The sequence below is a fragment of the Pelophylax lessonae genome, assembly GCF_965119305.1.
Source record: "Pelophylax lessonae genome assembly, chromosome: 3".
Classification (NCBI taxonomy): domain Eukaryota; kingdom Metazoa; phylum Chordata; class Amphibia; order Anura; family Ranidae; genus Pelophylax; species Pelophylax lessonae.
In genome coordinates, this window is record NC_138770.1 from 619,476,729 (window position 1) to 619,489,921 (window position 13,193).

At 43.3% G+C, this 13,193-nt stretch overlaps 1 protein-coding gene across 1 annotated transcript in view; it reads right to left on the minus strand.

The window, feature by feature from the left end:
• The window catches only part of KCTD3 (potassium channel tetramerization domain containing 3), a 133,136-nt gene that overhangs the window by 105,043 nt on the left and 14,900 nt on the right, over positions 1-13,193 (minus strand). The window contains exon 4 of the mRNA XM_082249836.1: positions 3,187-3,260. Within this exon, the coding sequence (XP_082105962.1) occupies positions 3,187-3,260 (74 nt within the window). The remainder of the gene's footprint in view (positions 1-3,186; positions 3,261-13,193) is intronic.

Here is a 13,193-nt window from a genome sequence, read left to right on the forward strand (position 1 = left end):
ATACCGCACATGTGATTTGAACACCGTTTTCATTTGCGGCAGCGACTTACGTTTATTTTGTGCGCGAGCTCTCTGGACCATTTAAAAAAAATACTTTTTTTTTCCAATTTAATTTATTTTTTAAACACGGTTTAAAAAAAAAAAAAAAAAAAAAAAATCGAATCACTTCTATTGCAGTCACAAGGAATGTAAACATCCCTTGTGAGAGTAATAGGCAGTGACAGGCAGGGCTGTGGAGTCGGAGGAAATTTTGGGTACCTGGAGTCGGAGTCTGAGTCGGCAAACAATGCACCGACTCCTACTAAATTTAGATTGGAATTAAAAAAAAAAAAGCAAGTTTAAATGTCCCAATTCACAAAAAGTTATAATTAATGACTTAGTATAAGGAAACTTATAACTGAGGAGGCCAAATGTAAAAAGGAAGAACTACAGAAAGTTCTGAAAGGACGTTTTGTCTTCCTTAAAATGGATGCATGCACACGTCACAGAGTCAATTATTTTGCTATTAATGTTAGATTTGTGGATGAAAATAACAAAACAAAACACGGACCCTCGGATTAAAGGACACTCAGGCACATTACACCAGTGATTACCTTTAGAAGTTAGTGGAGGGTGTTCTAGAAGATTTTGAAATTACAAAAGGAACAGATTTTATGTGTTGTGACAGATAACGCTTCTAACATGTTGAGCACAATTGAGAAGATGAACGCAGATGAAGAAGGTAACAAACGGATATTAAAGTTAGAGGAAGACAGCTCTGCAAGTATTGGAGAAAGTTTAGAAACTGAAGAGAATGCTGACATTTTTTTTAGACAACTTTGTTGAAGAAGCATTGAAGCTTGCTACTATTCATAATATGCGATGTGCTGTTCATACACTGCAACTTGCAATAAGAGATTGATTAAAAGATCGCCATGCAGCTACACTAATTGGCAAATTATGGCAAGTAACTGTTGCAGCCAGGGCCCTGAAAACAGATGCAATTTTGAAAAGACGTGCAGGAAAAGGAGCCATTTTGAATCAAACAACTCGCTGGGGAAGCACTTATTTAATGGTGAAGCGTTTGCTTGAAATTAAAGACTTCATAGAAGAAATGGACAATGAAAATCTTGCATTAACTGAAAGCCAGTGGACACAAACAAAAGAGCTGGAGAACCTTCTTTGTCACCCCTTCACTGTCACCAAGAGGTTGCACTGTGACGATCTAACCCCGGGTAAATTCCTCTTGGAATGGAAGAGCCTGTTGTATCGGCTGAACAAAAATAGAGGGTTAATAGCTGAGGGCATTGCATCTTCAATGATGAAAAGAGAGAGTCTTTTGCTGGAAAATGAAATCTTGATAGCGGCTATTTATGTCGACCCAATGAGCCGACTTTTGTTGAACAGTGAACAGACTGCTACTGGGAAAAAGGCCCTCTATGATGTAGCAGTTCGCATGAAGGGATTACGGCCTGAAATACCTCCACAGGATGAAGTTCTTTTAAGCAATAGTGGTAACTCAGGATCATCTTCTTCAAACAAAGAATTAGACTGATTCCTTCTTAGACAAATTGGAAGTTGCTAAAGGAAAGCGACGTCACATAAGCGTTACAGAACCAGTAAATGTCCAAATAAAAAAAATCCAACAGGAGTTTTATAAAGCACTAAAAGAAGTTGAAGTATGATCGCTCATCAAAACTTACCGTTGAAGAAGCCATCCTTGTTTATCCAGAGATCGTTAGTGATGTGGCCAGAATAGTTACTGCAATACCACCCACCCAAGTCAGTGTCGAAAGATTATTTTCAGCCCTAAAAATAATAAATCTGACTTAAGAGCCTCTATGAAAGAGGATCTGCCAGAGACAATTCTCTTCCTTAGAACTCTACATTGAATTGATTTGCATTTGCTAAGCCTATAACTACATTTCAAGAATAATATAAACCATTTCTAGGTTTTACAGATTTTGTTTTTGGTTCCTATAGATAAGCTTTGTTTTTGTTCTAAAACAACCAAATAATGTGGTTTGTATTTTTGAACTGGTAAAGTTCCTGATGTTAATGCCTGCTGCTACTATCCAGCCACTTGATTAATTAATAAAAAAAAAAATTATAAAAAAACTTTGTTTTCATTGTGTTTGTCTTGCTTAAACTGTTCAATACAGTAGACTGTTGGCTTCTCAGCCAGTAGTCCTGTGGTAATGACATGTATGTTGCCTTTCTTTCCTTCGTCGGAGTCGGAACATTTATCTACCGACTCCACAGCCCTGGTGACAGGTACCCTTTATGGAGGAATCTGGGGTTTTTAAAGACCCCAAACCCCTCGACTGCACTTCAAAGTATTAAAAACGCTGAAATCTGCGCGGGGAGACCCGAGCAACCAGCCGGCTGGTTGGAGTCGCGAACGAAGCCGACACCTCCCCTCTCGCTCAATGAGATAACCGCCGGCTCTAAAAAATGCAAATCAATTTATATCTTTTTTGAAATGCGTTTTCCTGGATATTTTTGTTATTCTGTCTCTCACTGTTAAAATAAACCTAACATTAAAATTATAGACTGATCGTTTCTTTGTCAGTGGGCAAACGTACAAAATCAGCAGGGGATCAAATACTTTTTCCCCCTCACTGTAAAAGCGTACAACAGAAAGCATGTGCCTCTAAGGCAGTGGTGGTCATCTTATAAGATAAAGGGGGCCTCAAATCTGGCTCCTGACATCCCCAAAGGACCACACAATAGAACATGTAATGCTTGAGAGGAATGTCAGAAACTGCAGACCTAATAAAGGAAATGAGGGTCAGAGAGTTTGGACAGGATATATTTGTGACTGATGATAAACTGAAGACAAATACCAAACTGGGAATGTTTTACATGAGGGTAGAAAAGATCAATACTATCACCCTAATCAATTTTCCCAATACAGACTGCTGGAATACAGACTGTTGGGGTCCAAGGGCTACACATACTAAACCAAAGGGCCACACATACTAAACCAAAGACCTATTTTTAGGGACCAGGGCCCTAAAATAGGTCTGTGTTTTGGGGTAGGTAGGGGAGGAGGAACTTCCCTGTTAGGATACAAGGCAGCACGATAGCACAAGACATAGGTTCCTGAACCATTGACGTAACAATTGAACAAGGCTTTAAATATTAGTAGAACCGTCTTTAATTACACATTTAAAATAAAAACACATACAAGAATAAATCTCCTACCTTAAGTCAAGTTCCTTTGTACGAAGAAAATTCAAAATAGGTGCAAAAGCAGTTGGATCTCGATCAATAAATATCTTTAAAAAAAAAAAAAAAAAAATACAAAAAAAAAAAACATAATAAATAGCCAGAAATTACCAGTACAATTGTTCATTTTAATAGTATGCTATTAGCCTAATACCAAAAAATTAAGCCTTCCTTTTTCTGCATATACTTTTTATAGAGGCCAGTAAAGTTAATAGACCTTCTAACATATTCATGGCAAAAACACTTAGAATAGAATTTTTAACTAAAAGGCAATATATTTCAAGACTACTACTGTACCATTAGAAGCTTTTTACCTTACACTGCACAATGCAGAGACTGGTGCTGGATTAAAGAGGATCTGTCACCTTGGCTCATTCAGGGTAAAGTGACCGCGTCTGTGTAAATCCCTCCTGACCAATTTATAATCACCTCTCCGGTACTCCCCGAACATTTCTTCTTTTTCTGTGCCTCCACTGCAAAATACCCAAAGCATCTGTGCATGGGGTAAACATGTGCCCTCCGCCCCATGATGCAGCGCTGAAGCCTAGCAAACAATCACTAGACAGTCTCATAACACTCCCTTTGAGCTCTGACAAAAGCCCACACCAGATATTTTGGTGGCGGATTAGATAGAAAGAAGTAAAAGGCGGTACACTGAAGAGTCTAATAAAAAAGTGATTGGGGGAGGGTTACACAGACGCTGGTACTTTTCCCTAAATAAGCAAGTTAACCAGGCGCCTTTAACCCTTTCACTAACACAATTTCATGCTTAAGCGCTAAAATGCATGTAATGCATTTACTAAAATAAGAGACCCTGGAGAATAAAATGGTAGCAGTTGTAATGTTTTATGTCACATGACATTGGCGCAGCGGTTTCTCAAATCTCAAGTAAAACACATACCAAACATGTTAAAGTGATACCAAACTAATTTTTTTCCCCCCTTTAAAAATAACAAATGTTATACTTACCCGTTCTGTACAGTTGGTTTTCCACAGAGTGGCCCGGATCCTCCTCCTCCTCTCGGGTCTCTCTTTGGCGCTCCTGGCCCCTCCCTCCTGTCGAGTTCCCCCACAGCAAGCAGCTTGCTATGGGGGCACCCAAGTCAAGCTGCAGCTCTGTGTATTCATTCAGACACAGAGCTGTGGTTTGGCCCTGCCCCCTTTCTCTCCTCATTGGCTGACAGCAGCTGGAGCCAATGACCCCTCTGCTGTGTCTCAGCCAATAAGGAAGGTGAATCCCGGATGGCTGAGGCATTTTTGCACATCACTGGATCGAGATGGAGCTCAGGTAAGTATTAGGGGGCTGAGGGGGGAGCTGCACACTGAAGGTTTTTTTATCCAAAGGCCTCCTGCACATGATACTCCTGTTTGAGTTTCTACTTTTTCCAGACCTTTTTTTGTATGTAGTATTTACATGCATTTTCGTGAATATGCATTCGCGCAAAAACATTCTCACGTTCTGCACAATATGTAAATGGGCATTTGAGCCCATTTGTGCATATTTGTGAGCATTAGGCATAAATTACTGACCAAAAAAGTTTTTTTTCTTCACTGAAGAATGAACGGCGCTCGTTTATGCACCTCTGTTCATAGGCACATTACAATTATTGGGCTGCATTTTAGCTCAGTAAAAAAAAAAAAAAAAAAAAAAGCTGTACTGAGCTTTTTCAAGCTGCAGTGTTAATAAGGCCTAATACAGAAAATGTATTAAGATAAAAAAAACCTTTTGCCTTTAGAACCACTTTGAGTCTTAGGATTGAGCCCCCATTAAACAACACATTTTGATACCCAAAATTGTTCATAGTCCGAGCTTTAAAAAGCCTTTATTATATAAAACTACAATATGGGTCATCACACAGGGTGGCATGAAAGTTGGGGGGGGGGGGGGGAACAACAATATCAGCAATCTTTATTTCCACAACAACCCCACATTTTTAAAAGCCAGTTGTCACCGGGACAGAGAGTGAGGTTATAAAGTGGGACCACATAGGTCAGGGCCGGCCCTTCCATGGGTCCCACTGGGTCCATTGGACCCAGGCAGCACTTTGAGAGGGGCAGCAAATTGATGCCCAAGATTTTTTTTCCCAGCAGTTTTGTGTGTCATCAGTTTGGGGCGCGTTACGGGTGGCATTTCCCCATCTCATACTGCCGCCCATAGTGCAAACTGATGGGTATGAGGAGGCGGAGTGTCTCCTCCGGGGAACTTTCATCATGTGATTGTGTTGTGACATCAGACATTCAGACAAACAAAATAATAGTGGAGTTTGTGGTTTGGAATTTAATATAATGGTATGTCATATAACTGTGCATGTAGACAAGGTGCTGTTGCATATAAATCTGAGTGCCCCATACATTTAAATTGAGTTTTCATTATCATGATATAAAATAAAAAATGTGTAGGCCTTTTAGTGGGCGTGATTTTTTTTTTTTTTTTTGGGGGGGGGGGGGGGGGGCAGCATTTAATTTTGGACCCAGGCAGCACGATGTCTTGGGCCAGCCCTGACATAGGTGGCGTGATAGTGACCTCAACCACACGCTCTTCAAAAAACAAACAAGTAGATATAAAATACAATTTTTGATATGATTGATCATTAATGAGCAGAGGGTGCTTAAAATGAAAGAACTAGAGCCATCGATGCAGGCTTAATACTTCCCCAGAGGGTCACAAACTTGAATAGCCACATTGTGGGTATTGTAACCAACTGAACACAAAGGTATTCCATCCTCGCAGTGTTGCTGAGAGTCAATACAAGCGTGTATTCCTTCCTCACAGGGTGTTGCAGAGAGTCAATAGAGGTGTGTAGCAGCCATGGTGATATAGGTTCCAAAAGGCATCAGATGGATATGCATGCTGCAATATTGGTAGATGTCACCACCAACTAAGTCACTGTATTAGCACTATAGTAAACACATAGAAGTCATGCAGTCTTAAGTCAGGGATCCCTCCCAATAGTAGGTTAAAACGGCATTTGTTCCCCAGGCTTTAATCAAACAGACACGCTGCTCGGATGGTGATCAGCTCGGGGTTCACTCTCTCCCTATGACCAGCTTGGTCAGCCGATCTGTCACAGATACGGGCGGCGGCCTTGTTTGATTGAAGCCCGGGGAACACATGTTGAGGCATGGCCTCAAGAAATGAGATGCCAGTACATCAGGATTGATCAATTTCCATATACTGTATACCATAGTTTGTGGACTCTAACTTTCCTACAGACTAAACATTTGGGGTACTGTCACCAAAGAAATGTAGCCTAATACAGTTTGATCTAAATCTATGAAGAATATTTGCAAACTTTCATAAACGAACAAAAACTTTTTTTTTTTTCTCCAAATTTTCTGTCTTTTTTTGTTTATTTAGCGAACAATAAAAAAACCCAGTGGTGATTAAAATATCACCGAAAGAAAGCTCTGTGTGAAAAAAATAAAAACTTCATATGGGTACAGTGTTGAATGACCGAGCAATTGTCATTCAAAGTTCAACATCGCTGAAAGTTGAAAATTGGCATGGACAAGAAGAGGGTGAAAGTGCCCGGTATTGAAGTAGTTAAGGAGAACTCAGAAGTCTAATAGGTTCCATCTTTGGCCACAGCAGCACGGGAATGACAGTTCTGAACCAGGAAGCGACAAGATATATGTCCCTACCAGATCAGTGAACAGACGTTCGCCAAGCTCCCTCCACCCTACCCAGCGACACATGCCATATCTATCCCGGGGCTGCAAGTGAGATACAGAAGCCTGGATGGGAGGGGTTGGATGGGATTTTTTACTTCCAGAAAAATCAATTTCTCTGATTTTCATTGATGATGGACACAGTTGCTGATCTTCTTAACCATTGGGTTGTACTGCCCTCCACAGGAGAAGGAGACTTGGCAGAAAAAAAAAAAAGGACTGGCTACTATACCTATGGGCAGTCCCAGGGGGTATACTCCCCTTCTCTGCTATAGGTACGTAGTTTTGTTACAAGCAGTGTCAACTCCACAGAGGGTTGGGTGCTGTGTCCGTCAATGAAAATCAGAGTAATGGATTTTACGGTAAGCATACGGGACTTTACCGTAAACACTGGACATCCCAAAGCAGTGTCAAACATGAGGGGCGGGAACAGCGAGAAAAAAAAAAAATTCCCCAAGGCTAAAGATTAGCCAACCAGGTAACAGGAGCTCAACCAAAAACAACTGAAAAGCATTACGCCCTCAAAGAGGACTAGGTCCTCTAACAGCCTGCAAAACCTTGCAGACAAAAGAAGCATCCGCAGATGCCAACACATTCACTTTATAAAATCTTGTGAAAGTGTGCACCGACGACCAGGTGGCCGTCTTGCAAACTTGCGTCACTGATGCCTGATGAGGGAAGGCCCACGAGGCCCTGAGCGCCCAAGGAAAATTCAGAAAATTCAGAATCCAGCCAAACTCCCTCAGAGTCATTATAGAGATCTCCATGTTGTCCATCAGAGCAGTAGGAGACTCCGCTCAAAGGAGGTGGTCGTCCAAGTAGCCCACTACCGCAATCCCCCATTGACATAACAATGCCAGCACCAGGGCCAACACTTTTGTGAAGACCCGAGGAGCAGAGGCCGAGACCAAAGGGTAATGTCACAAACTGATAATGCTCCTCTCCCACAGCAAAGCGGAGGAAGCGCTGGTGACCGACACATATTGGAATGTGTAGGTAAGTGTCCTTATGTCAATAGAGGCTAGGATGCCCATTGCAGGGATGACATCACTGTGAAACTGGACTATTCTGAACTTCTGTACCCGCACAAAGCAGTTCAGTGCCTTGAGGTCCAGCATTGGACGCACCTTGCCCTCCTTCCTGGGAGCTGTAAACAGGTTTGAATAAACTCCCTGACAACGTTGCAAAGTCAGAACAATCACCCTTTGAAGTACCAGGTCTTGCACCACCCCAAAGAGCCTGTAAGCGGTCCTGGGACAGGCACATGTTGGAAGGAAAGAACCTTTCCGCGGGGTAAGAATGAAACTCGATCTTGTATCCGGACCATATGACTTTGTGGATCCAATGAAGTCCACGGGTCCAGGAACCAGCGAAGATCCCCCACCCCAGATACGGGTGAGAAGCCTTGTCTGCAGGTCTGGAGAAGCCCACTCTCAACTTGCCAGACCAAGGTCACTTGGATCCTCCCGAGGAGACCTTGAAAGGCTTTGATCCCTTGTCATTCAACCCGTAGGGACGAAAAAACTTTTTGTGAGCCGAGAAGAAGGACAGCCCACGTCTACGATGAGGATCCTTGCCCTTACTAGCCTGCGGAAAAAAAAAGTACTTTTCCCCCTCGTGAGACCCTAAATAATGTCATCCAGGGTAGCTCCAAACAGGCAATCTCCGTGAAAAGTAAGATCAGTTAAGGCCTTTTTTTTTTTTTTTTTTTTTTTAAGTCTGGTCCAGAGACCAACATTTGAGCTAAAAAACATGTTTAAGGACCACTGCCAAAACAGAGAGCCTAGCAAGCAGGGGAGCTGCATCCAAAGAGGCATCACAGATAAAGTGCAGCCCCTGGACCAACTGGTCCGCTAGCTCAGCAAAGGCAGGGGGGGGGGGGGAAGCAGCTCCCCCTCCGGTTAACGGCATAGAAATTTAGCCCACCCTATCAGAGTTTGACACCAGGGCAATGGTGAACACCGGCCTAAGTGCCGAACCAGCCACAGTGTACATATTGCAGGCCGCAGCCTCCGCCTTCCTGTCAGCTGGATCCTTTAAGGCCGGAGACTCTTCAACCGGAATCATGGTTGCCTTGTTCAATCTGGAAACTGGAGGGTTCACCACCGGTGGAAATATCCACTTTTTAAGAAAGGAACGCCTAAAAGGGGTAATGCATAGCAAATCACTTAGGGACCACAAGGGGAAGTTTTGGCCATCCCCACTCTTTAGCAACAATCCTGTCAAAATAGGAGGGAAAAGGAAACACCTTTGCCGCTGTGGACGATTTGCGAGTGCCAAAGAAAACCAAAGCTTCCGCCACAACTTAAGCTGCATCCTCCATCTTTAAAGTCTCACACACAGACACAATCAGTGCGCCCATCAGTGCCTTTTCATGCACAGCTACGGGTGTAAAGAAATTATCCTCACTATCTGAGAATTCAGATAGTCGCAGAAGCAGCAGAGTGACCCATGTCTGCGGCAGCCGAATCAGATTCAGGATCTGAGGAGACAGGTAAGGAAGGGGGAACACGGGGGGTGCCTTTTGCTAGCCTGCCACCCAAAAACCATCTCCACCCGGAGCACAAAGGACTCCAGGACCGCCGTCAGTGCATCAATGGATGGTTGGGACCCGGAGAGCCCCGCAGCTTCTGAGAGGGGGTTAGGTGGAGAAATGTGCTCCAAAGACTTCATGAGTCAATAGGGGGACCACCACAAAAAGTGCAAACACTGCTAAGGGACACCCTCACCACTCTTTTAGCACCACCCATTTGCCAGTAAGAGCACCAATCGATCCTGCAGCAGAGAGGGAGGACCCCACCAGATTCACCACCCCACAGAACAAGCATCAGCAGCACGAGGATAATCTGCACTCCATGTGCGGCATCCAGGGAATGAAAAGATCCAGGAGTCAGCACCAGGGGATAAGGAGGAGCTCCCACAGCTGAAACTGCCGCCCAGAAAGGCTCCACTGTTATGGCCGCTGCTATTCCAATGCCCGCCGTGTATTACAGCACACAGACTACAAGAAAATGGCTGCCCCACAAGGCTCCCAGGAACCCAGTAGGGATCCCTAGGCCTCAGAAACAGGCAAGAAAGGGGCCCTGGCAGGAGCCCCCACCAGGTACAGCCCCCCCAGCGGCGCACCCCCGCCCCCATTTTTTTTTTTTTTTTACAGCTGTGAGTGAGCAGAGAACAGCTCTGTAAGAATCGAGGAAATGCCGTTTTAAGATCGTGAGGGTGGGGTGAATCGAGATTGCAATATTTTAACGAATAATCGTGCAGCTCTACTACTTACCATAACAGGAACCAGACGGGCACCGCTCCAGACAGAACCTCCTCTCCATCAAAATAGAGGGAATTTAACTCGTAGGCCAGCCCCCGTTCGGTGGGGCTATGTCACGGCTGACCTAGCACGGAGCTGAGGTCTGCCCACACTCGCTAGCCAGATTGGGGTGACCAATGGATCTGGATTATCCAGCCCGTCACCCAGTCCCAGCAGTTGATTGTGGATCTTGCAGGGGAAAAAAAAATAGAAAAAAAATCTATCTAAAAAAGGGAAAACATTGCCAGGACCACAGATCCCAGAAAGGAACTAGGTCATTACTCCTGACTAGTCAGAAAAAAAAAAACTGAGTACCTATAGCAGAGAGAGGGAGTATACCCCCTGGGACTGCCCATGGGCGTAGTCAGTCTTTTTTTCTGCCTAGTGTCCTACTCCTGTAGGGGGGTAGTATAACCCAATGGTTAAGATGATCAGGAGCGGTGTCCTACAATGAACGAAAGAAAAAAACATGTTTCCAGTGGTTGTTGAAGCTTTATATCTGCCCAAATCGCTTGCACAGGAAACTGGCTTAAGAAATGTAATCTATAGCAGTCAGGTAAGTGTAAATATCACCACTGCTAACATAAGATTTACATCCAGGGCAGTGAAAGGGTTAAAGCAGAACTCAAGTCCTTGCAAATGACTAATTCAATTGTTCCAGTTACCCCGTTAAAGCAGCATATATATATATATATATATATATATATATATATATATATATATATATATATATATATATATATATATATATATATACACACACACACACATACATACAGACCACTGTTGGCATGCCCGCACGTGGTGCACGGCTGCTTTACATGACATCACAGCTGTCCAATCATCTAGTGCAGGGATATGCAAAATGTGGCCCTTCAGATGTTGCAAAACTACAAGTCCCATGAGGCATAGCAAGACTGACAGCCACAAGCATGACGGGACTTGTAGTTTTGCAACAGTTGTAGAGCCACAGTTTGCAATTCCCTGATCTAGTATTAGCAGACAGCTGACAGGCAGCTTCAGGAGGATAGGGCTGGATGAGGCTAGTTGTCATCTGTCCAGGAATTGCTTTACTTACGAAAAAGGCACTTATACTGCTGACTGTAAGCTTACCACAGTACAAAGAGAATGCAGGAGTTACTGTAATTTGACCGGCAAAGATAACAATCAGCTAAATAAGTAAGGTTAGGCTGGAGTTCAGCATTAAAGAAACCCTGCCATACACCTGTGCAATTCAAACTGAACACATTATAAAAGGTGTAGACAGAGGTTACCTTACCTGAAATCAGCATATCAAAATAGCCAGTAGATCCAGGGAGACAGGCAAATCCCTCTAGATCTAATGTGGTTTCCACTAAAGGTAGTATCCAACACATTTCACCATATGCTCAGTCTGAACTATCCACACTTGATACAGTATTGAACTACCCATACTTGGTAAAAGGTTTAAAGAATAAAATGTTATTTTTAATTTTTCTTTAAACAAACAGGTTATACTTACCTGCTTTGTGATGGTTTTGCACAGCGCAGCCCCAATCCTTGTCTTCTTGGGTCCCCCACCAGCGCTCCTGGACCCTCACCCCAACGTCAAGTGCCCCTATAGCAAGCCACTTGCTGAGGAAGCACTCGTGCATGCTCACTCCAGTGCCTACTCTGGGGGTCCATAAGACACAGAGCACGGCATGGCCCCTTCCCCATGCTCCCTCCTTACTGACTGATTTACAGCAGCAGGGCCAACGGCTCCCGCTACTGTGTCTGATCTAATGAGGATAGAGCAAGCCATTGATGCATCGAGATAGGGCCCAGGTAAGTGGAGGAGAGAGCTGCCTGCACAAGGTTTTTTTACCTTGAAGGCAGAGAATATATTAAGGTAAAAAATCTTCTGCCTTTAAAACCACTTTAAGGTTTTCCATCATACATACTTCAATGCACAAAATTAAAATGCGTTAAAGTGCATATTATTATTGCAATGGCAAAACACAAGACAATACAGGCTTACAGATCAGAAGCAAGTTTAAAGCAGTGTTGTATTAATAAAAAATGTATATGTATGTTTTCTCTCTTTATAAATACACACACGTTTTTGTAACTGACAGTATGTACAGCAATACCAATAAACACCACTAGATGGAAGCATAACACTTTTACAGAGAATCTTCCCCTTCAAGATTTTCCTAAAAAGGCATAACTTATTTTGGCGAATGGTGAGGGGTTAAAACATCAATTTTTTTTATTGCTGTCTTGGTCCCCGTAATAAAGATTCACTATCCACGATTGTCCCCATTGCCAAAACGTCACCACAAATGAAAGTGAGGGTAAATCTAAAATTATGATTAGTCACCAGAACAGGAAAAAATGGGGAAATCTTACATTGGGGACACTTGTTCCTGTGATAACTAAGGACTCGACACTAATGCCTTAACAAGGACTGGCTGAGCACCTTTAGCATATCTGCAGACTTTTTTCCTTCACCCAGGCACAGCGTAAAGCATGCAATTGTGAATGGGTGTGTGCCACTGTGCTCATGTATACGGCTGTGCTAGCAGAAACAAGAGTACAACGTACAAGAATTTGAAAGATTCCATAGATTCCTCCTGTACATCGCCCTAAACCTGATGTGACCTATACCCTGTCGGTCTGGGATTCCATTAAATACTCTGCATTTTACCACTGATCAACTGTTCTTTGTTCCCACCTGGGTTTCACTATGGTTTGATCTTTGCTTACGGCCAGCGGAATCTGTTCGTACCAATATCAACAGGACTCTGACGAGATCCCTGAATCAGAAGGTTATCGATATGTACAAGTTGGTCACCTTTTGCAGTCTCTAACTAATCATCACGAACACCCATTATTGTCCACCACCTTCGAGACCAGATGTCGAACCAACCCTACTACCCAGGGTCTGATCTTTGTTATATTCCTCTATATTGAATACTGGATCGCAAACCCCCCTGTACTGTGACAAATGGGAAAATGACCTTGGTTCTGCTACACAGCCAGGCGACTG